The sequence below is a fragment of the Zonotrichia albicollis genome, chromosome 17 (genome assembly GCF_047830755.1).
Source record: "Zonotrichia albicollis isolate bZonAlb1 chromosome 17, bZonAlb1.hap1, whole genome shotgun sequence".
Lineage (NCBI taxonomy): Eukaryota > Metazoa > Chordata > Aves > Passeriformes > Passerellidae > Zonotrichia > Zonotrichia albicollis.
Genome location: NC_133835.1, coordinates 7,802,640 through 7,829,545, shown reverse-complemented (window position 1 = coordinate 7,829,545; position 26,906 = coordinate 7,802,640). Strand labels below are relative to the sequence as shown.

Sequence of the window (26,906 nt, the reverse complement as noted above, 5' to 3'; positions counted from 1 at the left end):
AAGAGACAGGACAGGCCTGGGAATGTGATCTGCACTGGGCTGCACCAGCTCTGCACACAGGACTCATCCAGGCCCTGGGTGATGGCTGGGTGCTGCTGTGCATGGCAGTGCAGCCCTGGCAAGGAGCACGGCTGCCTCTGGATGCCAGCGATGTCTGCAGTGACAGGAAAGGGATGTGTCTCTGCTTAACCTTGTAATCCTGCAGGCAACTTCTCTGTGCAGCTGGTGGGCTAGGGGTGCACAGGCCAGGGCCCTGGCAGCCAGACCTGAAAGCAGATGAGATTCCAAATCAAGCCATCTGGACACAACACGCTCCAGCACCTCCAGCAGCTTCCTAGAGAAGAACCTAGGACACAGAGTTGTGATGCTGAAGCACCTCCAGCTCACCAGTGTGTCTGACAGTGTGCCTTGTGCTGGGATTTAAAGACAATTGGCCCTTGTGTCTTTTTGCATTTCTGCTTGCAGAGTGTCATTTTCTTCAGAAAATGCTCTTTTGCAATTACTGTGAATTACACATGAAAAGCAAGCGACCACGTATTGATTGGAGCCCAAGAAAAACACAAAAGCCATTTAGAGTAGATTAACTTTTTCTGGAAAACGGCTTCACAATTATTTAAAGAGATTAATCAGTTCATTTTAGGTCATTTACCATTGTTTCCATGGCCTAGCCTGGAATATCCCTCTCTCCACTGTGGATGGAGATGAGACCTTCTCAGGAGGAGGAAGGGGGGTGCAGGCAGATGGTGCTGCTCTCTGGGTCCCAGTGGAGACTGAATCAGGGCAGGGCACAGGGGAACCCTCTCAGCCAGCCCAAATACCTGCCTGCTCTGTGCCAGGTGCAGCCAAAGAACAGGAGGGCAGAATTCCTGGGCCACATCCTGGGTCATGGCTTGTGCACCCTCACTCTCCTCCTGCTCCCCATGCCAGCATGCTGCAGGCAGAGCAGGCTCCTGCCCTCGAGTATTTCAAAGGGTTTTTTTTCTTCAGGAAGAAAGAATTGAAGTCAAATAGCTCCTGTGGTGGAATACTTCCCAAATGTCAACACAATCTGTGCTACATTACGGGTAAATGTGATAATCTTAACGCCTGGCTTCTTAATGTCAGTGGCACTGAAGTCTGATGGATTGACAGACTGCCAGAATGACACGCAGTCATAGCTGATAAGGGCTCTCTCCGGGGAAATCACAGCTTTTTAAAGATGTTGGCAGCTACTAGCAAGTACCTTTTTATTTAAAAGGATTACAAGCATTGATTGCACTTCCTGTTTTCTTTTTATCACATTCCTGCACCAAGCGAAGCTTGCGCTGTGAGCTGAGCTTTTCAGACAATTATTCTGGAATAATGAAGGCGTGTCATGTTGCCTGTAATGAGTGTTTTCAATGCCTAATTTGCGTGCGGTGTGAAGGGATTTCAACAGCTGCCGGGCTGCTGGCTAAAGGTGAGTGACTCCTGACCGCGGTGGAGGCGGCTCTGCCGGGGCGGATGGCAACGCGTGCTTCCCCCAGCTGAACAGGGATTAAAACTCCACCAATTACCACGGTGAAAAACACAAGCCAAGGGGATGTGTTGTGCTTGGAAATGGCGGGTGGCTGCTTCCCCAGCGAACAGCTGGACCAATTCATGCTCACCTGAGCAGCTCCTCCGCAGCAGCGAAGGAGAGAGGGATGAAAAATGGATGTCTATAAAGCTGCAGTGTAGCTGGACAGGGCAGTTAACAACCCTGAGCCACAAACACTTGCTGTCACTGACTACAGATGAGGGATGTCTAAGAATCAACACTTGGCCTCCCAACCATGGGCACAGCAGCACAGGTGGGTGGATGGTGAGCTCTGCACAGCCCAGGGGGGGCAAACACCAAGGCACTGGGCTCATGCTCTCACCCTTCCTTGCTGCCCAATGTCATGCTGTTAAATGCCAGATTTGATCCCTTACACCTGGGTTCCACTGGTGGTGAGGGCAGGTAGTGTTCAGGACACCCCTCTGGCTGTCCTGGACTGCCCCAAGCCCTGCCAGGGGGCTCAGAGACCCTGGCACAGAGCCCAAGATGCACCTGTGGGTTTGATTATGACCGATGGAGCAAGTTACCAACCATGTATGAAGATCAGCAAGCCACAACAGTTTAAGTAGAATGATAGTGAATTTATCACAGGGTGAAAAATAGACTTTTGGGGTTTTTAGAATGGGGGTTCAGGGGGCAAGATGGAGGAATCTGGACCTGTCCAGCCTTTCTCCTTCTTCTTCTTGGCCTCCATCTTCTGCTGTGATGGTGGGAATTTTAGATTGGTTTAGAGTAGAAGCTCGCTGTCTAACATAGGTGATAGGTATTGGAAAGTAATTGTAAATATTGTACACGTAGTTTTTAATATAAAAAGATAACACCTCCCTGGGGCCAGGCAGAGTGCCTCTGTCTGTCCTGCTGAGTGGATCTCAGCTGGACAGGAGAAAGAATTTTATAGATAAGATGCAATATACAACCTTGAGACCAAGAAATAAAGAGCTCTGATTCCTTCTTCGACCACCAGGCTGGAAAAAGAGATTTTCTAACACGTCTGCGGGTCACTCTGACCAGCTAGAGATCCTGAGAAGGTGGGATGGGATGGCCCAAGGGAAAGCCAGGCCTGTGATTGCTGTGTGGGGAGCCCTGGTTGTGCTTTGCTGTGTATCCCAACTGCTTCAGACTCTGCCCACCCATGCTGGATTCAGCTTTGCAAAGCCAAAGGTATTTCCCTAAAAATTTGAAGAAATCATTCAATCCACACTCCTCTGGAAAGGAGCTGTGGGGCTGGAGAGAGCCCAGGCTGGGGTGTGTGGGTGGCAGATGATGGCCAGCCTGGCTGCTCAGCATGGCACAGCACCCCGAGGGGACACAGTCCTGCTGGCAGCAGGAGCACCAGCTCTCCACCACACTGCCCTGGCTGCTCCACACAGTCAGGGGTGGTCTCAGCCCCACTGACTGCCCGAAGCACAATTCCAGCGCCAAGTGAAATTCAGTGATTTTATTTCTCTCCAACTTCTCTGGCTGTGGTGACAGAGCTGTGACAGCTGACTGAAAACACAGCTCTGCTCCCAGCAGTGAGAGGGGAGCAAGAACTGCTGCTGAGCACAAGCCAGGTCATCTCCAGATACTGGGAGCACTCCTGGGATGGGCTGGGAGGCAGCAGAGCCGCAGCAAGCAGACAGCACAAACCAGAGTTCTGTGACAGCAAGAGAGCCCTGACAAGAGAGAGCTGCTGCCTGCACCGAGCACAGGGCAGAGATGTGAAAGAGATTTTGCTGAGCAGGGACAGTCTGACACCACCCCTGAAAGCAGCTCAAGGGCTGGGTAAATGAAAGGATGTAGGGGGCTGGGATATTAGCTGTGCTGGTGGTGATTAAAAGGAGTCAGATTTCTAGCGATAAAGCAGCTTCCTCAGAGGGTATGGGGAGAGAAGGGATCACCTTCCAGAGCAAGATATTGCCAGTGGGAACGGGAGGTAGAGGTTGACACAGCCTTGCTACATTCAGCTACCAGAGATGGATTTTCCTCCTGGGGTTGAAGGTATCACTGCCCTTTTTTCACTTCCTTTTAATGATCCCAGCAGATCACATCCATCTTTTGCAAATCCCTCTCTGGAGGGGACCTGGACACCTTGCCTTCTGGAGCCTGCCATGGCTCAGTGCAGGCACTGGAGGTGACTGATGCAGCCTCCCTGTGCTGGGGATGGAAAGGGGCTGCAGCAGCCCGTGGCTGATGGGACACAGCCCTGCAGGACCCGTTCAGAATGTGACAGTGGCAGGTGTCACTGTCCTCGGCCAGCACTGCCAGCAGACAGCCACAGGTCACGTCCCATGTGGTGAGAAGCATCATCTGCACAGCAGGACTGGCTTCCCCTCCTGCAGGAGGAGGAGGAGGAGGAGAGGGACCTGCCCTTACCCTGCTCTGCAAGGAGGCTGTTGTGCAACTGCTGGAGAGACAGAAGCTGCTGTAGAAGAATTTCCTCGGAAGGGGCTGTGTTGAGGAGGCATGGAGCTATTCAAGCATCTTCACAGATGCTTCTGCAATCAAAGCTCTCAATAATCCTCCTCTTTTGTAGTGAAGGGTCTGGTTCTGACTGGCAATTTGTTGCTTTGAGCTCTCTCCACTTCCCCACAATATACAAGAAGCAAATCCTCCTGCACAGCACAGGCTCACACTCAATGCCAGGCACTTGTCACCTCCACTGCAGTGAGCACAGTGACTGCAGACACCTCCTCCTCAATGTGGAGCTCCCAGACCTCTCCAGACCCCAGCCTCTAGAATCCCAAAGTGTTTGGGTGCCTGAAGTGGGACAGCAGGACTTGGAGAGCTGCAGCTGGATGAGAGTCCTTGTTGCCAAGGACCTGGGCTGGAAACTCGTGTACAAACACTCAGCTCTGTGCAAACAGCCACGGGCCAAGTGTGCAGACCTGCCAGAGCAGGTGGCTGTGACCACAGCACTGACTGACCTGCTGTGAGGGGGCAATTAATGCTGCAATTAATGGTGATGCTGGCAGAAAGAACAGCCAGGAGGCAGAAAGGCTTCCTCAAGGCTGGCAGCGGTGAAGGCACTCACTGTAAGTGTGAGAAGGAAATCTGCATGGATGCTGAGGGCTGACAGCACACCTTGCGCCTCTGGAAAACCCTCTGGCCTCAAGGCTTCCCCCTTCTGTCACAGCTTCCACTAACTGCTGTCATCAAAGGTCACCAGATGCTTCTTCCATAAGATTTAGTGAATAATCAAGGGAGCAGGATGGTGTGGAGGCAAGGGGATGGTGAAGGATAAGGGAACACTCAAAGACCTGGGGGAACAATAATCCTGTTTTGGAGCCAGGACTGTAAGATGCTGTTTAAATGGTTTTATGGAGCAGTTTGAAGTCTGCCTGTTCTATCTGCTGACCTGGCCCTGTCCCCTCTCTCTGTGCCTGCTCAGCCCTCCTTGGTGTGCCACTGTCACACTGATGGGAGCTGGAGCCACCTCAGTGAGGCTTCCCAGGCCCAGGGAGGGTCACATTTTACCGTGAACACCTTGATCTTTCCCCAGCTCCTGGCCATCAAGGAAACCACCAGCAATTGATTTAGCTGGGTCAGGCCAGAATGTCATTTATTTGCATTGTTTCAGTATTAAAACTGAGTTTGAAAGAGGTTTTTTAGCTGCTGCCAGTCACTGAACACTGCTGTAACACACAGCATCACCAAAATGAGAACGGGTCAGGTACCAAAGATGTTGACAATGCTCAGATGTACTGAATCCATCAAGAATTACAGAATCATACAATGGTTTGGGCTGCTCAAAGCACAACCCAACTTACTCTGGAAAGGGATGGAGAAAACCAAGGGCATTTTGTTTCATTGTTCATTTTCTTTTTTTTTTTTTTAAGTTCAGAGAGAAAAAATGACCCTTCTCTTGAAGAAGCTTTTTCTGATGAGCATTTCAATGAAAAATGGGAAGAAGCCAGAGATGCAGCATCCTGCCAGTGGGAACTTGCTGCAAGGGTTGGCTGTGCCATGGCCCATCAGCCACCCAGCCCCTCGTGGAAAGCAGCAAAGGGACCACAATGAGAGGGCAATATAAGGAAAAGAAAAAAGACAAAAAAGCACATAAGACTCAGGCTAGACGAGAAGGAAATAATTTATTTCCAGGTCCCAGAAAGACCTTGAGAAAAAAAATAAATAACAAGGGTGAGGAAATCAACCTTCTAATTTCATCTGGGTAGAGAAACAAAACCGAAGTGACTCCGTGGGACACGGTGGCAGCTGCCAGCTCCCCCTGCGGGGCCGGGCGGGGGGCGCGGGCTCCTCCCGTATTTACAGAAAGGGAAAGGCGAGCGTGAGTGCATGCGGAGCACGGGCTGCGCGGGGATGGGAGGGGTGCTAAACACCTACCCTGTCAGACCCCGTCTGCTAGGACAGAGCCCTGCTATTGCACAACACTTGGCTAGAGGGAGGGCCGGTGCCCGGGGGGCTCAGCTCTGCAGCCCAGAGGGAAAACACGAACACATTCCTGAGGAAAGAGAGGGATTTCTCCGTTCTCCTGCTTGGAGGGTGCGGGGTGCCACGTGCTCGGGATGCTGTGGCCGGAGCTGGCACTCAGGGCCCTGCTGCCTCCCCAGCATCATCACAGTGAACCAGCAGCACGCTGGGCACGGGTGCCAGCCGAGGCCCTGAGGGGCTCCTGGTGCCAGCGTGAGCCCAGCCGGGCTCTGCACAGGCGGCAGTGGGCAGGAGCAGCTGAGGGCAGGCACTGGTCCTGTCCCTCTCTGCTGCCAAAGGAACGCCAGCAGCCGGGAAGCAACACGCAGTAAAGAAATGGACACGCATGTACACCTACAGTTAAACCTGCTCCAAAGAGAGAAACAGGGGCTGTAGTTAAACTAAAAGGACAAACCCAATGACAAGCCCAGGATGTGTCAGGCCTTGGGAGACCGTATCAGTTACCTATCAATGATATAATTGATTTTTTTCCCAACGTGAACAGATAAGGAGCTGCACCAGCCAGGATGGCCTGAGGTGCTGTGCAAGGACATCACTCTGCAGGCTGTTCAGTTTTCCCGTGGTGGTTGGCAGGCTGGGAAGGCACTGGGCACCCAGTGCTTTCCTCCAGCATCATCTGCAGCCTAAGGAGCAATGGCACATCCCACTGGCACCTTCCTCCCCTGCCTCCCAAACCCAGGCATTACATGCAAAAGCAGTCCTGCTGGGAGCTCATGCTGGTTTGCTGCAGGACACTGTGCTGGGCTGGGGACACCCTGGGCATCCCGAGGTGTCACAGATGTGCTGCCCAACCTGCAGCCAGCTCGGCCCCAGAGCTGTGCCAGCAGGTTCTGGCCTCACACACATCTCCTGGGATGGCTGTTCTGTTGCTAACGGTGATGCTCTGCTGTCAGCAGGGTGCAAGCAGGAATTATTCTCCCCAGCCAGGGGCCAGGGTTCTCCTGCATCCTGCAGCAAGGTCCTCCATGGGATGCAGCTCTTCCCGAGCCACTGTGGGCCAGGGAGCACTGACATCCTGCCTGCTGCCCTGTGCAGCTCACACCATTTGCTGATAGCCAGTGGCAGGCTGGGAGCCCTGCAAACCCCAGGTCCTGTGTGAGGGGCTGGCAGAGCCCACCTGGGGGTGGTGCTCTGATGGCTCTGCCCAGCACCACAGCTGCTGTGTGGCCCAGGACACAACATCGTGCCTCGGTGACAGGTGGGACATCCCTGTCTGCCGCCGGGGCTGTGGGGCACACCAGCACTTCACAGACAACGTCTGCTGTGCAGGGAGTGTTGGGGATCCCCTTCACATTACCAGACAGGGGTGAAGCGATGGGCAGCACGGAAGGGAAAGCTGTGAGCAGCCGTTCTGCAGGGTGTGATCCCAGCGTGGCATCCTTCCTCCAGCACCGTACCCGCAGCCGGGGGCTGCTGAGAGCCCCACGGGGAGCAGCGAGAAGGAAGACTTCAAAAAGCAAGTAAACTTAGGAGGGGAAAACCTGAACAGAAGTTAAAAGCTTGTTTCCCTCAGCAAGGAAAGCTCTTAAAGAAATCAAAGCTCTCTAAATGCTCTGACTCAAGTGACAAAAACAATTTAGACAACAAAAGGCTCCCGGTTCGCTCTTCCTCTCCTGGATGGGGATCACCGAACAGATCTATTTAAATGATAATTTGTGGGGGAGAAACCCTCTCGAAACCCTCTTGAATTAGATTTTCTCCTTCTTGAGTCAATGCGTAGTGCTTTAATGGAGACTGGCTTTGAGGATGCCCCGGCGGCCCCTCCGGGCTCCCCACCCGAGCCGCACAGGAGCAGTCCCCGGTGCAGCCTCTCGCCGGCAGCCGTGCAGTCCGGCCCAGGGGCACAGGATGCCCTGTGGCAGCTCTCGGGCAGCGGTCCCAGCCCAGGGGGTGGCCGGGGCCAGGGGCTGCAGGGGCAGCTAGGACTCCTCGCTGTCCTCGCCGCCCCGGCGCCCCGCGTACAGCGCGGCCAGCTGCCGGAACCGCGGCCCCCAGCCCCCCAGGTAGGAGAAGTCCTGCTCCGAGCCGCTGGACCAGGTGTTGATGGAGCTCAGCGAGGGCACTGGCGAGTCCGAGCCCTCGAAGGCATAGGTCTGGAACGAGTCATAGGGCGGCACAGAGAGGTCCTCGTCCGCCTGCTCCACCTTCCTGCAGATATAGTCTCTGAACACAGAGAAGTCCAGGTCCGGGCTCTGCACCCACTGCGGGAGGGCGTGCAGCTCCGAGGATGGGTTTCTGCCTGGGGCCCCCTCTCCTGGGCCCCCACCTCCATCGCCAGCTTTGATCTCGCTGAAGTCGTAGAGGCTGCGCAGGGCTGACATGTCATAGGCCTCCGTGTCCTGCTCACCACCTCCTTCATCGTTGTATTTGATGACATTGTCCCTCATGTCCTCGTCCTCCTCAGAGGTCAGGTGGCTTTTGTGGTGCCGCTTCAGCGTGAGGATCAGAAGGACCAGCACTGGGGAAGGAACAGACAATCAGAGGGGTGCAGAGTCTCAGGGATGCTGTGCTCCTGCAGGGACAATCTCTGCTCGGTGGCAGGAGTGGAGGCACAGCACCCCTGGCACAGGGAGCCCTGCCAGGATGCCAGAGGGCTCCCATTACCCTGGCTCATCAAGCAGCAGCCCTGCTGTGTACTGGCTTGGAAAGAGGTTTGCCCAGGCTCCGGGGCAGACCAGGAGCTTCCCTTATCAAGCAGCATGACCACTGAGACAGGAGGGAGCGATGGATAAACACACAGCTGGACAGACAAACGGATGGGCTCTGCAGAAGGTGAGCAGGAAAAGGGGGTGCATGATTCACAGCAGCAGCTAAATGCTGGTGGGTGAATGTGGAGCAGATGGCACAGAGCCTGAGCAGCGAGCCGCAGCTGTGTCCTGGATCATCATCCATTCAGCCCATCACCTTTAAAGCACCAATGTGCACTTTATTTGTCTGGGCAATTAGGCAGAAATTTGTTTGCACTGCGTTGGAAAATGAAACCAGTGTAAAGTGCACCCTGTGGGAAAGGGTTTTCTGAACGGAGATGCAGCAGGAGACAGGGAGTGGAGCCACGCCAAGGAAAGGAAACCTCACCAAACAATGTGCTGCCTCCCACAGGTGCCTGGACAAGCCTTGGAGCCGGCCAGGAGCCAGCTCTGGGGCCAGAGAGGGCTTTCAGCAGCTGCATCCATCAAGTGTCCTGTGCTTAACCTGAGGGCACTGCAACACCCCTCATTCAGAGCCCCTTCCCACATGCACACACTCCCCATGCCAGCAAAGCATGTGCCAGTGTGCCAGTGTCAGCCAGCAGCAGGGTACAGGTTCTGACCTAGGCAGCAGTCTGGTTTGACCACAGCCCAGCTCTGATCCTGCCCACACACTCTAACACGGACCTTTTCAGGTAAGAGCACACCTGTGTGCCCCAGACCGCGGGCTGGGCTCACACAGCCCCATCTGCTGTGAGATGCCTGAGGTGGGCACAGCGTGGCAGCTGCCAAGCAGCTCTTGGCTCCTGCCTGTCCAAGCAGGGAGCGAGCCAGCAGCTCTCCAGGCTCTGCTGGGCAGCATCACACCTGCCTGGCACAGGGAACTCTGCCCTGGCTGCCTTTGGAGCCCAGCACCATGAGCTGTGACAAACATGGGAGCACAGGGGCTGAGGTTCATGCCCCCCATGCTGCAGCTCCCAGGGAGGAGACAGATGCACAGAAGCTCTGTGCCCACATTCATTGATGCTGAGGGAGTGGAGCAGGGCTAGGGAGGGCTCAGGGATCAGGCAGGCACTCACCAACCAGGATGAGGATGCAGACCAGCAGCGCGATGAGGGCGCCGGGGCTCAGCGTGGCTGACACCACGTAGGCCGTGCTGTTGCAGGACTGGATGGCCCCGGTGCTGTCACAGCCACACACACGGATGGTCAGGGTCCCTGTGCTGCTCAGGGCTGGGGGGCCACTGTCCACCACCAGGATGGGGAGCAGGTACACGTCCTGCTCCTGGCGGTTGAAGCCCACTCTCTGTGTGTGCACTGCTGCCGTGTTGTCTGCAGAGAACAAGGAAAACCTCAGCAAAGTCACCCCCACATCATCACAGCCTGCAGCACCTGCCAGGGGCTCCTCCATGCTCTGGGTGAACAGCAGCTATTCCTACACCACCCCCAGCAGTTATCCTGAGAGAGCCTGGGGCCTCCTCCTCCTCCATCACATGCTCAGCTCATGGCTCCCTGGAACTGCAGCCCCCTTCTAGCCTGAGTGACTGAGCATGGCCAGCCCCACTCCAGCACATTCCCCTTTGCCAGCAGCACCTCAGGGCCAGCCTGGCATCTCCTGTGTCACCACACCTGGCAGTGAGCCTGGCACAGCAGCAGCACATGAGTGTCTGAACCATGCTGACAAACAACGCAGGTGGCACAGAGAGAGGGGAAAAACTTCCAAATGACCCTCTGAGAGTGGCACAGAGTCAGGATAAAAATCAACTGCTGACATCTACACAACAACAGGCAGGATCTGCAGGTGGCACTGAGACTGCAAGAGCAGACACTGCTTCTTCCAAAGCCAAAAGCCATGAGTGAATGGTCCTGCCTCAGCCGGAGGGCCTGATACCCCTGTAATCCTCTGTAACTCCTGAAGGAGTAGGCAGAGCTTCTTCCAAGCCTCCCAGCCAAGTCAGGCATCCTCCTCCCCATCTGCTTCCACCCTGCTGCTTGAGGGGCTCAGCTGGCACAGCACAGCTCGTTAAGATCCCATTAACACGGCCACTTCAGGGGCCCTCCAGGGCCCTGGAGCCGGCCATGAACCCAAGGAGCAGCTGCTGCCCACCAGGAGCAGGGGCAGGCACTGGCACTGGGACTGGCTCCCTGCTCAGGGGTGCTGCAGGCTGCCAGCCAGCAGCAGCATGGGCAGGATGGGGCTGAACAGCAGGTGACAATTGGAGCCAGGTGTCACAAGCCACTGCCGGCTGTCTGCAGCCTTTATCTAATAAACCATGGATTGGCCACTCACAGCAAGGTGCTGCTGTCTACAGACTCTGCTCATCAGAGCTGATTTATGCCAGACCATCCCCTTTCTCTGTGAATCAGCCCTTCCATTGGAAAAGACATGTACAGTAACTCTGGCCCTTGGGCTGCTGCCACCACGGAAATTGCTGTATGGATTGGGGGCTGCACGAGAGCACCGGGGCATGGTGGGGACAGGAGGTGAGCCAGGATGGAAAATCTGCTGGTCAGACAGGAAGCAGATCCCAAAGGGTGTGTGTGGCAGCCAGGGCACTGCAGAGCACAGATTCCTGTCCTGTGGGACGCCTGCCACCGTGGCTGAGGCTCCTGGAGCAGTGTGTGGCAGCAGCACCATGGCAGCTGGGCACAGGTGGCAGCAGGAACAGGGGAGCCCTGGCACCTGGGGGCAAGGAGGCTGGACCAAGTGTGGTGGCAGCAGCACCTCAGAGCTGCCTGTGGCCTGCTAAAGATGAGCTATGAAAAAAAATTATTGTTATGCTAATCGTTTGCACAAAGGTAATGAGATCTCATTTGGTGCTGGTCCCCCCTCCTTGCTGCAGTGTAGCAGGGGGATATAAATAATGTTAATGGCACTATCTCAGCAAGGGACCAGGACTAACTCCTGGCTAGTCCAGATAAAAGTGAGTCTCAGACACCTGGATGGAGTGGGGATAAAACCACAGTGTGGTGGTGTTCACAGGAGTCTGAGGATGAGGGAAGAGATGAGGATCTGACTCCATGTTTCACAAGGCTTGATTTATTATTCTATGATATATATTACATTAAAACTATACTAAAAGAATAGAAGAAAGGATTTCTTCAGAAGGCTAGCTAAGAATAGAATAAGAAAGAATCATAAAGGCAGCTGTCTCAGACTCTGTCTGAGCCAGCTGACTGTGATTGGCCATTAATTACAAACAACAAACATGGACCAATCAAAGATCTACCTGTTGCATTCCACAGCAGCAGATAATCATTGTTTACATTTTGTTCCTGAGGCCTCTCAGCTTCCCAGGAGGAAAAACCTTAAAGAAAAGATTTTTCATAAAAGATGTCTGCGACGCCACAGGACAAAAAGGACAGACCAAAGTGCTGTAAGACGGCAAGGCTCTGGCCACAGCCCAGGAAAGTCAGCTTTGCTGTCACTGTCACACCAGCCAGGTCACCAGCCTGGGGCTGGGGTCAGATCCTGGCTCAGAGGGTCCCTGAGCACACAGCCCTGCACCTCCACTCCACCAGCCCAGCCCTCACACAGGGCTGCTGGAACACAGGGCTTGGAACTCCCCCAGCTGCTCCTCAGCACTGTGCAAACGCAGGGGTAGCACCAAACCTCTCTGGAAATGCAGCAGGAGGCTGGCAACTCCCTTATGTTTACAGGCAGCTCCAGCTCCTGCGAGGGACCTGCGACAAGGCATGCTGTATTTTTAGAAACAGTCTCTAGAAACCAAGGGGAGCTGCACATGCAAGTGGCAGAGGGGCAGGCACCAACCTCAGCTCAGCCCAGACAGTTTAGGCAGTCTGGCACCACTGAAAAAGAAATATTGCCACCCACCAAGTCAAAATAAAGAACGTGGTGGTTAAATTTAACAGCAGCATGACAGACAGGTCTGCTCAGAGAAACCTCGCCTCAGGAAGGGGCTGAGGGTTTGCCCTGTGACCCAAAATTGAGGCAAGGGAGCCACAAAAATCCTAGCTACAAATGTTACTTTAAACATCATGAAACTATATTTTATCTCCTGAACAGGGTGGCAGGCGCCCTTCATCCCAGGAGGGAGATGCACAGAGATTTCAAATGTACAGCAATGAAACTGCTCACCAAGGCTCGACAGCCTGGCAGGGACCACCTGCCCCTGGCACTGAAATGGCTCCACCACGTGCCCACCACCCCCTGCCCCCACCACCATTAACTCCTCTCTGCTGGGTGTTTGCACCCCTGTCACTCACAAACTTTGGTGTTCCCCTCTGAGATACTCCAAAAAAGGTGCTCTGCCATACGATTGTAGTCCTTTTGATCACAGATCTGGGAAGATTTTGCCCAGATCTTGGAATGTGTATCCTGGAATATGCATCCAAGGCAACCTCCTACAAAACAATCAATTGTCATTCCTCTTGGTGCAGTTGCTTCTTTACATGTGGCTGACCCACAGCAGCTGCTTGGGGATGTGCCTTGGTGCAGATTTGTTTGCATTGGCACAGCCCAGGCAGCCCTGGCCTCGCAGCTCTTGTGTCTGTTCCTCTGCAGCAGTTTCCTGCCAAATCCATTTCTGGGGTGATGAGCTGAGGAGCAGCAGTGCTTCTCAGGAGCAGCACTGCAATGTGAGCAGACGTTAATCCACAGCTCTCCTGAACAGACGACTCTGGGTCTCCACACTTGGTTTCCTGCCCAGTCCCCACAAAGCTGCACCTTCTGCTGAGGCTGTGCTGAGTGTCCTCTGATGCCCCAATCCAAACCTTTTACTATCACTGCTTTCCTGCTGCACAAATTGACATTTTCTTCGTAGGATTCCTGCCACCCTCTCTCTGATCACGCAGTGACATTATCCTGTGTTACATCACATCACCTTGTGTGGCAGGGCAGGAGATGGCCCCTCTGTCCACCTGAGGAGCAGGGCACTGGGCAGGGCAGGAACTGGCATGAGCTGAACACACAGGGACTCATCAACATTGCCCTAAGAGGGAACTTTGGAAAGGCAATATACTCTGGTGGTAGCTTAATGTCACTAGGAATAATAAAATAATTAAGTCTCCCAGACTCCCTCTCCAAAGAGGCTCTTGGCAGTCTTGAAGATAGAACTAATAAATCCTTCTCATAACTCAATCTCCAACAGGGCTAGCAGAGCAGGAGGGATTTTGATGTCCCTTCCCTCTGCCACACTCACAGGGCCCTGTGAGCACCTGTGTTCCCCCTCTCTGCTGCCCCAGAGCCTGGGAGCAGCAGCTCTGGGGAGGAGCACCTGGCTGTGCCTGCGGGCACACTGCTGCCAGAGCTGCCCCAGGGAGCGCACCTCCTCCAGCCCCAGCTGGTGGAAGAAACATCCTGGTTTTCCCTTCTGCCTCTTCCTTCTCTAGAGTTCTCAGGGTATCAGGCCACAGCACCACTGCTGCTCCTTCTCTGTTTGCTCAGCCCCGAGGAGGTTTGATGCTCTTTTACACACACACACCCCAAGCCTGCCCCAGCCAAACGAGCATCTGTGTTGCTGGTGCTGAGAGGGGCATCCCTGCGGGGCTGCAGGAGGCTTCCTCTATCCTCAGGCAATCCACAAATCCTAACATTTTGCTTTTGATTGTTAGGATTTTCAGATCTTCTATCACCCATTACATGCTCTTAATGAGACCTGCAGAGAGTTCAGGCATCTGCTTGCCGAGCCCTTGAGCCCTGGAGTCAGTAGCTCTATGTGTCACTCCACATTACCTTGCACTCCTTCCAGGTTGCTGGGCTTGCATGCTTTCTACCATCCCTTCCAACACAATTAGCATTTCTTGGAGAACATGATTTCAGGCTTTAATTGCCTTTGATCCCGCTGTAATCAATTTTCTCAGGGCAGAAAGGCCCAGCAAAAGGCGAGTTAGGAAACAGAGGATGCTGAATGCCTTTGGAATGGCACCAGGTAGATCTTAACCTGGCCAGCTTCTCTAATTCCATCTCTTCCTTTAGTCACTCCATATGAGGGGCATCTTCTTCCTGGATGCTCGCTGTTGTTACCACAGGTGACATTTACTCCTTGTCTGATGAATCAGGGAGTGTGTGAGAGCTCCCTCAGACAGAGCAGAAGCAGGGAAAGAGAGGCACCAACAGGCCATGGTGCTGTTTCCAAAAACCCAACTTGCCCATCACCTGTAACTCAGCTATGTGGCTGCAGGGACACCCTTGGTTTTTGCATCTCCAGCCCTGAGCCAGCACAGCTCTGTGTGCCACACCCAGGACATCTGGATGGAGCCCCAAAAGTGCTGTCCCCACCCTGAGAACAAATCACTCCCCGAGGTGGCTTTCTGGTGCCACAAAGGAGCCAAGTGAAGTAGGTGCAAAGCAAAAGAGAGGATTTAAGCAAGAGCTTAGAGAATCCATCTGTGCTGACATCCATCAGTGTCACTCCTTGGCTGCAAAAGCAATATTTATAAATCACGTTTCAAAACTGGCTACAAATTTGTACAAAGAAACAGATGGGCTGGTGGTAGCAGTTTGTCACCACTGATATTTGCACGGGGGAGTAGAGACAAGTGCATGGTGGAGAGGGGTGAATGCAGGAGAGGGAGGCAATGGGGGAACACAGGGGAGGAGGCAGCAAGGTCACCTACGAGAGCAGGGGCAAAGGTGAGTGCACCCAGGGCAGCTGATGGAGTGGAGAAGGGGCAGAAATCAAAGGGAGGGAGACGGCACCAAGGCCCCTGTTAGAAATGAGGGGTGCCTCCATCTGCCACAGGCAGCCACCTCCTCTTGCTGTGGAAGACAGCACTGCTCAGCAACTGGGAGGGTCTCCAAACACTCTGGGAATAACCCTGCAGCAACAACATTTGTTTTTCCCAAGAGCAGGAGGCGGGAGGTGATGCCAGCTTTTACTCATTTTATGCAGTGTTACACCACACAAAAAGCTCCAGGGATCATTTAGCACAATGAGTTACCCCGTGCCACGAGAGCCTCATCCCACTCAAGCGAGCAGCAGCTCTGGAGGAGATGGTGGCACACGTGTCCTGCATCTCCTGCAAGGGCAGCTCTTGGGCACTGCTGTGGACACCCACACAGAGCCAGGGAGCCAAGCAGCCTCTGCCAAGCCCCACACACCCCCAGCCAGTGCCCTGGCAGATGAGCAAACAGCAGTGGTGGCTCTGGGGTGGCAGCCTGGCCATGCAGACACCCTGGCCCAGAGCTCAGAGCCTCATGAGGGGCTGGGCAGGGATGGACACCCGGTGCAGCTCAGCCTGTTCAAGCACATTTTCATAAGGTTTGCCAAAGAAAGTGAGGGAAGTTAATCGCTGGGTGTGGGGCAAAATCTGGCTGAGGATTAAAGCCTGTTTACATGATAAGAAGCAAAGGTCTTCTGAACAGCTGCCCTTGAGCAGAGGGGGAGGGACTCAGGTCAGGGACAGCTGTGCTGCTCAGGACACAAAGCAATATCCAGCTGTGCTACCATCACATCTGAAGCTTTTCCATTTTGACTATCCCTAATAATGCTGAACCAAACTGAGCAAGCAGGATCTTACGTCAGCAGAAGGCTCCTGTGATAAGCTCAGAACAAACTAAACCAGGCTTTTGGCAGATAAAGCTGCAAAAGCAGAGAAAGAGAATGATTTTAAAAGAAAACCCAACCAAAACCAAAGAAGAATTTCAATGTGATCTGCTGGCCCCTGCGATGAGCACATGAGGTTGGAGAGGGTCCCAGTATCTGCAGGGGACTCTGCTGTACCCACTGCTACAATCAGCACCTAAATTCCCCCTTAAACACCAACCAAAAATAGGAAGCATCCTGATAACTACTTTTCTGGATTGTTACTGTCCGCACAAATGCAGCCTGCAAAGTCCAACAGCAGCCAGGCTCAGCCAGCAGAACCTGCATGGCACCCCATCACTCACAGCAGCACTGAGTCACCCAGGATGAGCTACTGAGCTCAGAGATGCAGAGAACCCCAGAGCTGCTCAGAAGAACAGACAGGCTCTGCCTGGATGAGCCCCAGGAAACAGGGGAACTGCACCCAGAGCCACCACCTGACAGGGAATCAGGCTCTGCAGGCTGTATCCCAGAGAACCCACTGTGGCTGTGAGCTGCCCACAGCATGGCTCCACTGCCTCCCAGGGCTCTGGAGCTGCTCCCATTTGTCAGGGGCACAGGGCAGGCCACCCACATAGCAGCCCCAAGATGACCCCAGCTCCAGGATTTACCTTGGAGAGGAATAAATCATAACGCTCAAAATGGGAGCGTGTTCTTCTATAAATCCACATCATCTCCTTGCCTGCAGGCAGGTTGGAGATTTCCCATCAAGAAAGGGACTGAGAGCCCTGAAAATACCAAAGGCTTAACCAGACAGCATGAGAGGAGCTTTGTAGCTGCTTGCAGCAAGGAATAAAGCTGGCAGAGCCTCCTTGAGGAAATCCAAGCTGTTAGCTGATCAGTCCCACCATTTCAGGTTGACAAGAAGCTCTGCAACATGCCCAAAGCACCCAGAGCTGGCACAGAGAGACCATAACCCAGCTCTCTGTCCATAGCCAGAGGTGCTGCTCAGCCTGAAGGATGCTGGGCCAAGGGAACAGCAGGACTCACCCTGGATATCCAGCAGAGAGAAGTGGTGGTTGTTGGTGGCCTCAGGCGCCAGGGTGAAGTAGAAGCGGTGCCCGCTCTGAGGCTCGTCCCGGTCCACAACGCTGATGGTCTGGATCAGCTGTGGGGAGAGGGCACAGGTGAGCACCAGAGCTGCCCCCACAGCCTCTCCCAGGGCCCCACTGCAGGGTCCAGGCAGCAGCATCACCAGCTGCAGCCAGGGAGGGACGAGCCTTCAGCCCTGCCAATGGGCTCAGTGGGAGCAGCAGAGTGACTCCCCCTGGGACAGGGGCTGCACACCAAGGCTCTCAGGCAGGGGGGACAGATGGACAAGCTGGCACTAGTCCGGGGTGCTGCCTGCAGCCCTAGACCAGGGCTGGGGGACTCTCAGTACCTGGCCTGGCTTGGCATCCTCACACACAGCGGCTTCATAGGGGGTGGCAAGCTCAGGTGGATTGTCATTGACATCCAGGATTCGGATACGGAGAGAGGCCCTCGACACCTGGGAGTGGTTATCTGAAAGAGAAGCAGAGCTTCAGGACAAAGGGACAGCTGCTGCTATCAGAGGGCAAACCCCACATCCCCATCTGTCCAGAGCCCATGGTGGCTGCTGCCAGCACTGCACCTCTGCCTGCCTGTGCACAGCCTGTCTGCAGGACAGCAGCACCTGCAGAGCATGCTTCAGCCCCACTGCACCCTGCAAGGGAAGCCCAGCCACTGGGCTGTGTGCCAAGGAGCCCTGAAGCACCACCTGATCTACCCCTGGAAAACTAGAGCAGCCCAAAGCTGATCCCAGCCACAAGGGTCAGGATTTGTGCTGCAGCAAAACAGCACCAAGATGGGATAGAAAACTGGGATGTGGGATCCCCCTGGTACCTGGATCCTGATCCATAGGTGCTCAGGACTGGCAGCAACATCCAAGGGTTGGGCAAATGGAGCTGGGATGTGAAACAGCTGCATCAGCTAAGGGCACAGGTTGGTGGTGAGATCTGTCTGTCCAGCTCTGCTGTGCCCAGGTGACCCAGGGTCAAATGTGCCCCACTGAGGCATGAGGCTCTTGCCCAGGGACTCAGGACTCTAATGCTGACACTGGGGTTTTGTTAAACTTAAACACAACATCATCCACCAGCTGGCATGAGGGGGGCACACAGTAAGGCTGAGGGCAGCCCTGTCACCCTGGCACTCACCAGCCCAGCCCCACACAGGCAGTGCTCCTGGGGACCCCCTCCCTTGGGGCGCACTCTGCACGTGGGATGGGGCAGCATTTACACCTCCACTCACTGCAGCATCACTGAGCTGCGCACACACTGCCGAGGGACACCGAGCCCGTGGCACAGGATTATAAATCACTCTGGAGGGCCTGATGTTTGCTGAAGCACCTCATATATCTCCAGAAATGAGAACTCCCTCTTACTCCATCTCCTTTGTTTTACCCAGAGGCTGCACCTGTGACAGAACTAATGCTTCTCTCCACGCTCAGGCAGGAGTTCTGCTGCCTGTTTGTCTATAACATTAATAGTGGCCCCAACTGATCAGGTGGGGGAGGACCCCGGGGAGAGGAGATTTAGCGCTGCTCCATAATTAGCCAGGAACGTAAGCCCCCTCCCCAGAGCTGCCTTCACCCGGTTCTCACGTTATCACTCCCTCTCACCCAGACCAGCTGCTCTGGTGATTAGATAGTTGTTTTTGGGGGAGGGAGGCTGAAGTCGTGACTAAAAGCCTAGAACTATGTGTTATTTTAAAAGGCATATTGGTGCAGTGAAATTGCTTGCAGGAAGAGAGGAAGGGGGAGGCAGTGGGGTGAGAAGGGAGCCCGGGGAGGCGGCGGGGTGTGCGCTTGATGCCCACAAATGAGCAGGAAGAAAAAGGGTTCAGTTCCTGCAAGAAGGAGGATGACAGCGTTTCATCACCCCCTCCTCAACCCACAGGGAAGATGGATAACCATCCCTGCTGCTCAGCTCTGGAGCAGGCTGAGATTGCTGAGAGAAAGATGAGAAAAGGCAGGAGAGGGAGAGGGAGAGGAGAGGATCCCAGTTCTTCCCCTTCCTAACTGTGACCCAGAGGAGGAGCTGCTCCCTTAGTGCCCCACAGTGTGGGAGCCAGCTGTGAGCAGGAGCCATCCCAGCACTACCAAACCCAGGAGCTGTTGGGATGGTGCGTGCCAGCTCTGGACATCCAGGTGCTGTCTTCTCTTCGAGTCCACCTCCCCCAGCCCCTGGGGAGGGATGTGAGCAGCGTGTTCAGAGCCAGGCAGAGGCACAGGGGTCACATCCCTGCCTGGGCACAGAGCTGGGCACCCGCACCCTCCCCTCCCCAGCCAGGGCTCACGTCCTGCTTCCCTGGGCACAGCTCTGAGACAGTGACCTTTCCAAATGCACCCCGTCATACAGAAACTGTCCTTCTGCCCTTCCAAAACTGCTGAAGCCTGAGGCTCGTGCTCACTCCCGGCTCAGTGACGGGGTCAGAATTTGACGTGTCCAGGAACATCGAGGTTAGAAAGGCAACTGCTGCACTCTTGTCTACCTTTCCAGTGAGGCACACATCAGCTTCTTTGTATTTTGGCTGCACAATGTATATTTGAAGGTTTCTCAATGCTTTATCAACTCCCCTCATCCTTTGAGCCAATACCTGGACTTACAGGTGGAAAAAATGAAAAATGGTTGGATGCATTTGAAAGAAGCTATCTTCAAAACATCTGAAATAAAGTTTTTCATAACAGTGGCATAAACTGATATTATAATGGTCAGAAGTGTGATTGAGATTGTTGGAGCTCACCTGTGATGAAAGGCACAAAGCACTCAAGTAACAGGGGATTCACATCTGCGAGGTCAGAAACTCTGGCAGTGCTTTTTGCACGCACCCAAAATGCCAAAAGGCTCAGCAGGCAGGTGCCAGGGACAGAAAGAGAAGCAGAGAGGGTGAATGAGGCTGTGGTGTGGCTGCTGCAGGCACCTGCCCTCACTGGGCTCACCTGGCCCATGAGAGAGGCGAGGGCAGCACGTGCTGGCTGGGGGCAACCGGAAGGGAAAAGAACCATCTTCCATTGCAGCCTCTCTCCTCGGTATTCCAGCTCAGCTGACTGACATGCAAATTAGTTTAATTATTTCTTCTTCTAAAATAAATTATATTTTGCAGTGGCTGCAATATGTTGTGTCAGGCAAAATTACATTCAATATTTTTAAACTAATTGATGTCAGCCTTGAGAAAACCTGATTGACAGCAGAGAGAAAACTAGGCTGCTACCTAAACGCTTCCCTAAATTAAAATTAAACATGCCGTTTTTCTGCATTTCCTTCAGGAGTTGGAATGCTATTAATCTGAAAAGACTGAGGAAAGAGACATGGAAAACAGACAGAACAAGAGGGAGATGCTGGGAGCACAGCCGTGCAGCATGGGAGCTCCAGGCTGGTGACTGGCAGCTGCCTTTGCCAACATGGGAGGAATTATTTCAGAGCCACTGGAGCTGCTGTGCGTGGGGGACAGAGCTGTGCCCAGTGCTTCCACACTGCTGCATCTGTGGCACAGCCACCAGTGTGGCTCAGGGCTCAGCCAGACACCCTGCACAGGTGCTGTGCAGCAGAACAGGTAGCACTGGGACAGGGCTGGCAGGGATGGGACAGGCAGTGCCAGGATTCTGGAGCAGGAGATGGTCTCAGTCCTGCTGCACAGCAACCCTCAGGCCAAGAGTTGAATGCTTCAGGGGAATCTTCATCCACATCCCAGAGTATTTCCTTATTTAATTAATCATGTAAGTAAGTAATCTCAACAGGACAATATTCTCCTCTTCAATATTCAGAAGCAAAACACCAACTTGGCCTCTCCCTGAGCTGCAGACAGCTGAGTGCTCACAGGACTGACACTGAGCAGCTCTGGGCAATGCTGTAGCTCTGCAGCAGCTCCCAGGGATGGGAAGGGATTGACAGTGCTTGGTCACCCCTGCTGTGGCAGGAGAGGAGGGGACTTGTGGCTTCTGCTGTGCCAGGATCCAGCCCTTACTCCTCCAGACCCTCACGCAATCTCACAACAAAACACTTTGCATTTTTACACACAAACATCTCCTGTGGAGCTCCAAATCCAGCAAATGCCATTTGCCCTCCTCCCCACACACACCCCAAAGTGCTCAGCAGCTTCTCTGGGTCTGAGGAGGGCCCAGGGGACCCTGGGCTGGCACATGCAGCTGCAGCACCTGGAGCAGCCCAGCTCAGGGACACTGCTGGGCACAGCATCCAATCTGCTCTTCTGTGTCAAGACCAAATTGGTACAATACTGAATTCAAAATTTTTACATTAGTAAGGAAGTCAGAAGAGGCAGGAGTGGAATTTATTTCCTCACTATCTCAGCAAATTGGGAGAAGAAAATGCAGAGCAGAAGACTGGGATGTGCCACTGTGCTCTGTAGCCCTGGTGCCACAGTGCTGGGGCACAGGGCGGGTTTGGAGCTGTTGTGCAGCTCCTGCCTGCAAACCAGAGTGCTGCTGCCAAGGACAGAGCAGGGCATGCCAGGGGTGTGACTTGTCTGACAGGTGGCTGTATCAGAGGCTGGAGCTGAAAACGTGGTCCCCAGCTGAGGGGAAGCAAAGTGGAAGCAGCAGTTAAGCCAAGTAACATAAATGGCTCTCACCTCTCCTGAGTCCTGCCCAAACTCAGCAGCATGAGAGTCATTAAATTGCATCCAAACACAATGCTCTGATTAAAGCCAGTCTCCAGCAGGAAGATTTATCATCTCAATTACCAGCAGTGGACACAGCAGTCAAGGCCTCATCATTTTACATGAGCAAAGAGGAAAACAGGAAGAGAATCACTAATATTAGCCCAAGGAAGGTAAACAGCTTGCGAGGGAGATGAAGATTTATCTGTGGAAACGCTTGGCCTGGTCCCAGGGCAGATTAGCTGAACAGCCCCCATGCTTCCTGCTGGCTGCCATGCTGCAGGCCAGGCACTCTGCTGGTCCTGGCAGCTCCTGCTGGGGGACAGAGCTGCCCTTGCTCCTCCTGCACCACTGGGGAGCCCAGACAGCTCATGGGCACAGCTGGGCACCTGCTGCAGCTTTTCTTACTGCTTCCAAGGCAAATACACCCTGATAGCCACAGGTGGGAAATAACCTGGGCATGGGCTCTGCTGCAGGAGCAGTGGGTGCCAGACAGGGCTCTCCAGAGAGGGGGCACAGCTCCTGTTTGCAGCTGCTGAGCCCCAAAAGCTGCCTGTGGGAACAAGGGTTGCCAGTGGGGCTGGTCAGGGGCACAGAGTGGGGCTGGGCAGGGACACAGAGTGGGGCTGGGCAGTGACACAGCCAGTGACACAGCCAGTGACACAGCTAGAGGGGCTGGGCAGGGACACAGAGTGGGGCTGGGCAGTGACACAGCCAGTGACACAGCCAGTGGGGCTGGGCAGTGACACAGAGTGGGGCTGGCCAGGGACACAGCCAGTGACACAGCCAGAGGGGCTGGGCAGTGGCACAGAGTGGGGCTGGCCAGGGACACAGAGTGGGGCTGGCTGTCCTCCAGCCTGCAGTGGGGTCAAACCCTGCCCAGGAGAGCCCTGACAGCAGACCAGGAGGGCAGCTCAAGGAGGCCACAGGGATGCAGTATCTTGTTGCAATGCACTCCAGGCCAGGTGACTGGTGCCATGGGAATCAAGTGGGTCCTGGCACCACAGGAATTCAGTGGGTACAGTTTCCCACCAGCCCCAATGAGCTGAGGCACAATCCTGAGCAGCAGGACTCCCACTGGGTTTGTTCCATTCCTCCTGCCAAGTTTACATCTCACTGAGGACAGAGACTATGTGACCACTTCCCTCTGATGGAGTTGGTGAGGTCCAACCCTGTGGCACCCACCTGCACCCCACCAGCCCATGGTGAGCACCACAGACACCTGTGTGCCAGGCACTGCTCTCCTGGGTGTGCTGCTGCCCTGCATTCCCCACTCCCACTCCAGGGCTGATCCCACTGCACCAGGCACATCCTGACAGCTGCTGCACAGCCCTGCTCCCAAACCCCTCCATCACTCACAAGGCTGTACCTTTACAACTGCCCTTTCCACCAGAGGATCCAGACATAAATTGTACTTTAAATTCAATATCAGTCATTAATATTTCATGATTACAAAACGTTAAGGATAATGTCACTGGGAAGAATGTCTGGGCAGCTAAAACGGATGAGTCAGAGCTCACCATGGGAGAAGTCAGAGCACTGAAGAGTCTCCCTGGCTTTTGAAGCAATCCAGCCTGACAGGCTTCCCTGCCAGAGGGGAGCTGCAGCATTTACTGACTTGTTCTGAAATCCTAGCCACAGCGTGTAAATATTGTCCTTCTGATTCTTGTCACCTCACGTTTGCTCTGGATGCTGAGTTGTGCTGCAGTGCTGCCATCCCCCCTCCCTGCAGAGCCTCCCCGTGGAGCCCCAGCACAGGGCACAGCTGGGCTGCCCTCCCTGGGATGTGCCCAGGCAGGGCTCACAACAGGGCCACAGCCAGGGAGAGCAGGGGTCACTGCCATCACCCAGCACAGAGCATTGGCACAGAGGGATGCACCATGGATCCACAGATATCCATTCTGGGTACTGCCAGGGCCACTGACCCTTCCTCTCCAGGGCTACAGGGCCTGTGCCCCTGCCTGGCCAGAGTGGGTGCAGGATGTGACCTCTGGGACTCAAGTCAGGCCTTGACCTGGCTCCTTGAACATGAACACTCAAGAATGAGCAGAGAAACACTCAGGGCAAAGCCTGAGAAGGCTCCTGCCCACAGACAGATAGGCCTTGGCATATGTCAGCAGGGGTAAGGAGGTGCTCTGCAGCCCCAGCAGTTCCCTGGTACCCACTGCAGGGCCCAGGCTACCCTGGTGACTTGCACCTCCAAAACATGGAAAACTTTGAAGAATATGGCAATGCCTTTCTGTTTCCCAGCATGATGCCTGGAACATTCTGCTTCCACAGTCCCTTCCCACTGCTGCACCCCAGGATCTCCCATCCATTCCTTCTGTGCCAAGCCTGCACCACTCCAGGCATCCAGAGCTCCACACCCAGGTGCAGGTACAGCCTGCAAACCCCAACACTGAGAGCTCTGGCAGAAGCAAGGGCTGACAGTCCTGCAATGCCACAGGGCTCCAGCTGAGGGGACATCCAATCCACCAGGGCACAGGACTGATGTGAGGGAGGCAGTGATGTGAGCACAGCCTCCCGGGAGCCCCCGGTGCTGCTCAGCAGGTGTGAGTGCAGGCAGCAAGCTGTGCAGGGTTGACTGGCAGGGATGGCGCAGAGATAACACAAATTTGATTAGTGTTCATCAAATATACTATTCGACCATGCTCCCTTATTAATGCTCAGCTCAGGAAGAGTATTTTTAGGTTGTCTAGGGAGATGTCAGACTCAGTGCTGCTGCATTTATTTTTCTTTTTTACTTCGGTGTTGATTAACACTCGCGTCTGGGCAGCACTCAGATTCCTCCTCCTGCCCCCCACAGCATCCCTGCACCTCACCTGCCTCCATGGCCAGGACAGTGATGTTGTGCCACCCTGCTGTCTCCCGGTCCAGGACCTTTCCTGTGACAATTGCCCCCGTTTTGGCATCGATGTCGAAGATCCTCTCGGCGTCGGTGCTGCGGTCGATGGCGTACCTGGGACCAGGCAAAAGGGAAACCATGAGCAGCTGGAGGTGCCCAGCCTACCCTTACCAGCAGCCCCAGGGTACTGGAATCCAGCACCACAGGCCCTGTGGCACTGCTCTCCTTGTCCTGGGTTGCAGCATGGCACAGGAAGGCCACATCTCTACCAGGCTGCAAGCCCAGAGCGTTCAATTAAAATTAAAGTGTGGCTTTTGGTGCATAAAGTGGAGCTGTGCACAGACTTTGGAGAAGGGGAAAATCCTGCTCTGATGGGAACGTTATGGTTTGGATAGACAGAGCAACACAAGAACTGTGGGCTGTAACTTCACCTGTGACTCTGGGAAGCCTCAGCGCTGTAGGCTCAGGAAAAGCATGAACCAAAGTGAAGGTGGGCACCCCTGCTTGAGGAGCCCATCCCACCTGCTATCCTCTGTGCTGCTCCTGCCACTGCATCCCCAGGTGAGACACCCAGAGGGCAGGACACAGGAGGCTGTAAGCCACAGCTGCAGACACCTCAACTGCAGCTACAGTGGCACAAAGCACAGGCTCTGGGCTGACCATGTGTAACTGGTGCAGCAATCCTGGCAGCAGAGCAGTGGCAGCAGCCAGCATCCCCCCATCAACACAGCACAGCACAACAGCAGTCCCAAGATTTGCCCTATTTTGGGCTTCCTGTCCCACAAGGAACAGGCTGATGAGCTCCTCCAGGTCTGGCTGTGTCCAGCTGCCCAGCAGAGACCCCTCACAGGCAGCTCTCACTCTGCTCATTCTGCTGCCTCAGTGCCACCCCAAACAGCCCCTCCTGTGGGAGGAACCCACATACTCCCTGGGCCACCCCCAGAGAGCACAACTCCCATTCTCCCCAAGGGCAGCCCCACAGCCCACGAGGAGTCAGACACCTGGTTTGGCCCTGAGCCTTCACCAGGGCACCACAAATCCATGTCCCAGTGGTCTGTCCTGCATTTCCAGCCATTACACATGGAATGGAGCAAGCCAACAGTAAATCAGGGCACAATGAGGTGTGAGATCCTGAAAGAAAGGGCTGGAAGGAAAGTCTGATCCATCTGAGGCTGTTGAGCACAGCCATAGCACAAATAACAGAAACCATCACTGCAATCAGAATTAGAAATCCAGAAGGCCTGCAAATCACAAACAATACAGCATAATGTTATTGTGTACAGCATCTTTCACACACACTGAATCCCAGAGTGCTTCACAGAATTAAATAATACAAGACAGCAAAGAGTACAAAGGATAAATTACCAAAAGCAGGGCTGTGAATAAATTAAAGCCTTCAGTCACATGTCCAACTACAGAAGGAAGATAAATGTAGGGACAAAGCAAACTGGAAAGCTGGTGAGGTGGGACTGAGAGGCCACAGTGGACAGGAGCAGAGCAGGACAGGCTCCAGGCTGGCAGCAGGTTCAGGACAGGGGAAGTGCTCCATGTGCTGCAGAGCAGTTTTCCAGCTGTGGGTGCATCACCCACATGGCTCACAGCCAAGGAACATCAGCTCACCTCCTTCATGACCCTGTGCTGTTCTGCCCCATGCCCTGGGATGGGACCAGCTGCAGATGGGAGTGCCTCTGGCAGAGCCCCTGCCCATCCACACAGCTCTGATGGAGCACACAAAAAGGCATTCCTACAGTTTAACATGTTACACAGTACCAGATTACATTTCCTAGCTCTCTTCCTTTCAGACAGATGGGCAGATGAGAGAGTAAACACAACAGCACTTGCTTGTAGCCAAATAAAAACATTCAAAAGTCATTATCTAAATTCACTTGCACCCAGCCACCACCTAGTACTTATGCAGCTGAATTGCTCCTTCCCCCTTGCATCTAGAGGTGATGGACATCTCCCACACAAAGCCAGGTACAAGCTCATGTGTCTCAAAACCAGCTACCAGGGATTGCCTGCATTTTCTGCCCCAGCTCCCAGCTGGCAGCAGAGCTTTTACAGGCACACAGCCAACTCCAAAAGGGACAGTGACACTGTCTTGGCATGTACTGCAGCCTCTCATCCACTCTCTGCTCACTCACTGCAAAGGAAAAGGAGAGGTATGGCCACTCTGAATTGTACAAATCAGTCCAATGTTCTGCT

At 54.3% G+C, this 26,906-nt stretch overlaps 1 protein-coding gene across 1 annotated transcript in view; it reads right to left on the bottom strand.

Annotated features, from left to right (window-relative positions):
* Positions 1–5,609: 5,609 nt before the first annotated feature.
* Positions 5,610–26,906, bottom strand: part of CDH22 (cadherin 22) — a 79,853-nt gene continuing 58,556 nt past the window's right edge. The window contains exons 8-12 of the mRNA XM_074553929.1: positions 24,679–24,815; positions 17,604–17,725; positions 17,213–17,330; positions 9,756–10,007; positions 5,610–8,447 (exon numbers count right to left, since the gene is read on the bottom strand). Of these exons, the coding sequence (XP_074410030.1) occupies positions 7,909–8,447; positions 9,756–10,007; positions 17,213–17,330; positions 17,604–17,725; positions 24,679–24,815 (1,168 nt within the window). The 3' untranslated portion in view covers positions 5,610–7,908. The remainder of the gene's footprint in view (positions 8,448–9,755; positions 10,008–17,212; positions 17,331–17,603; positions 17,726–24,678; positions 24,816–26,906) is intronic.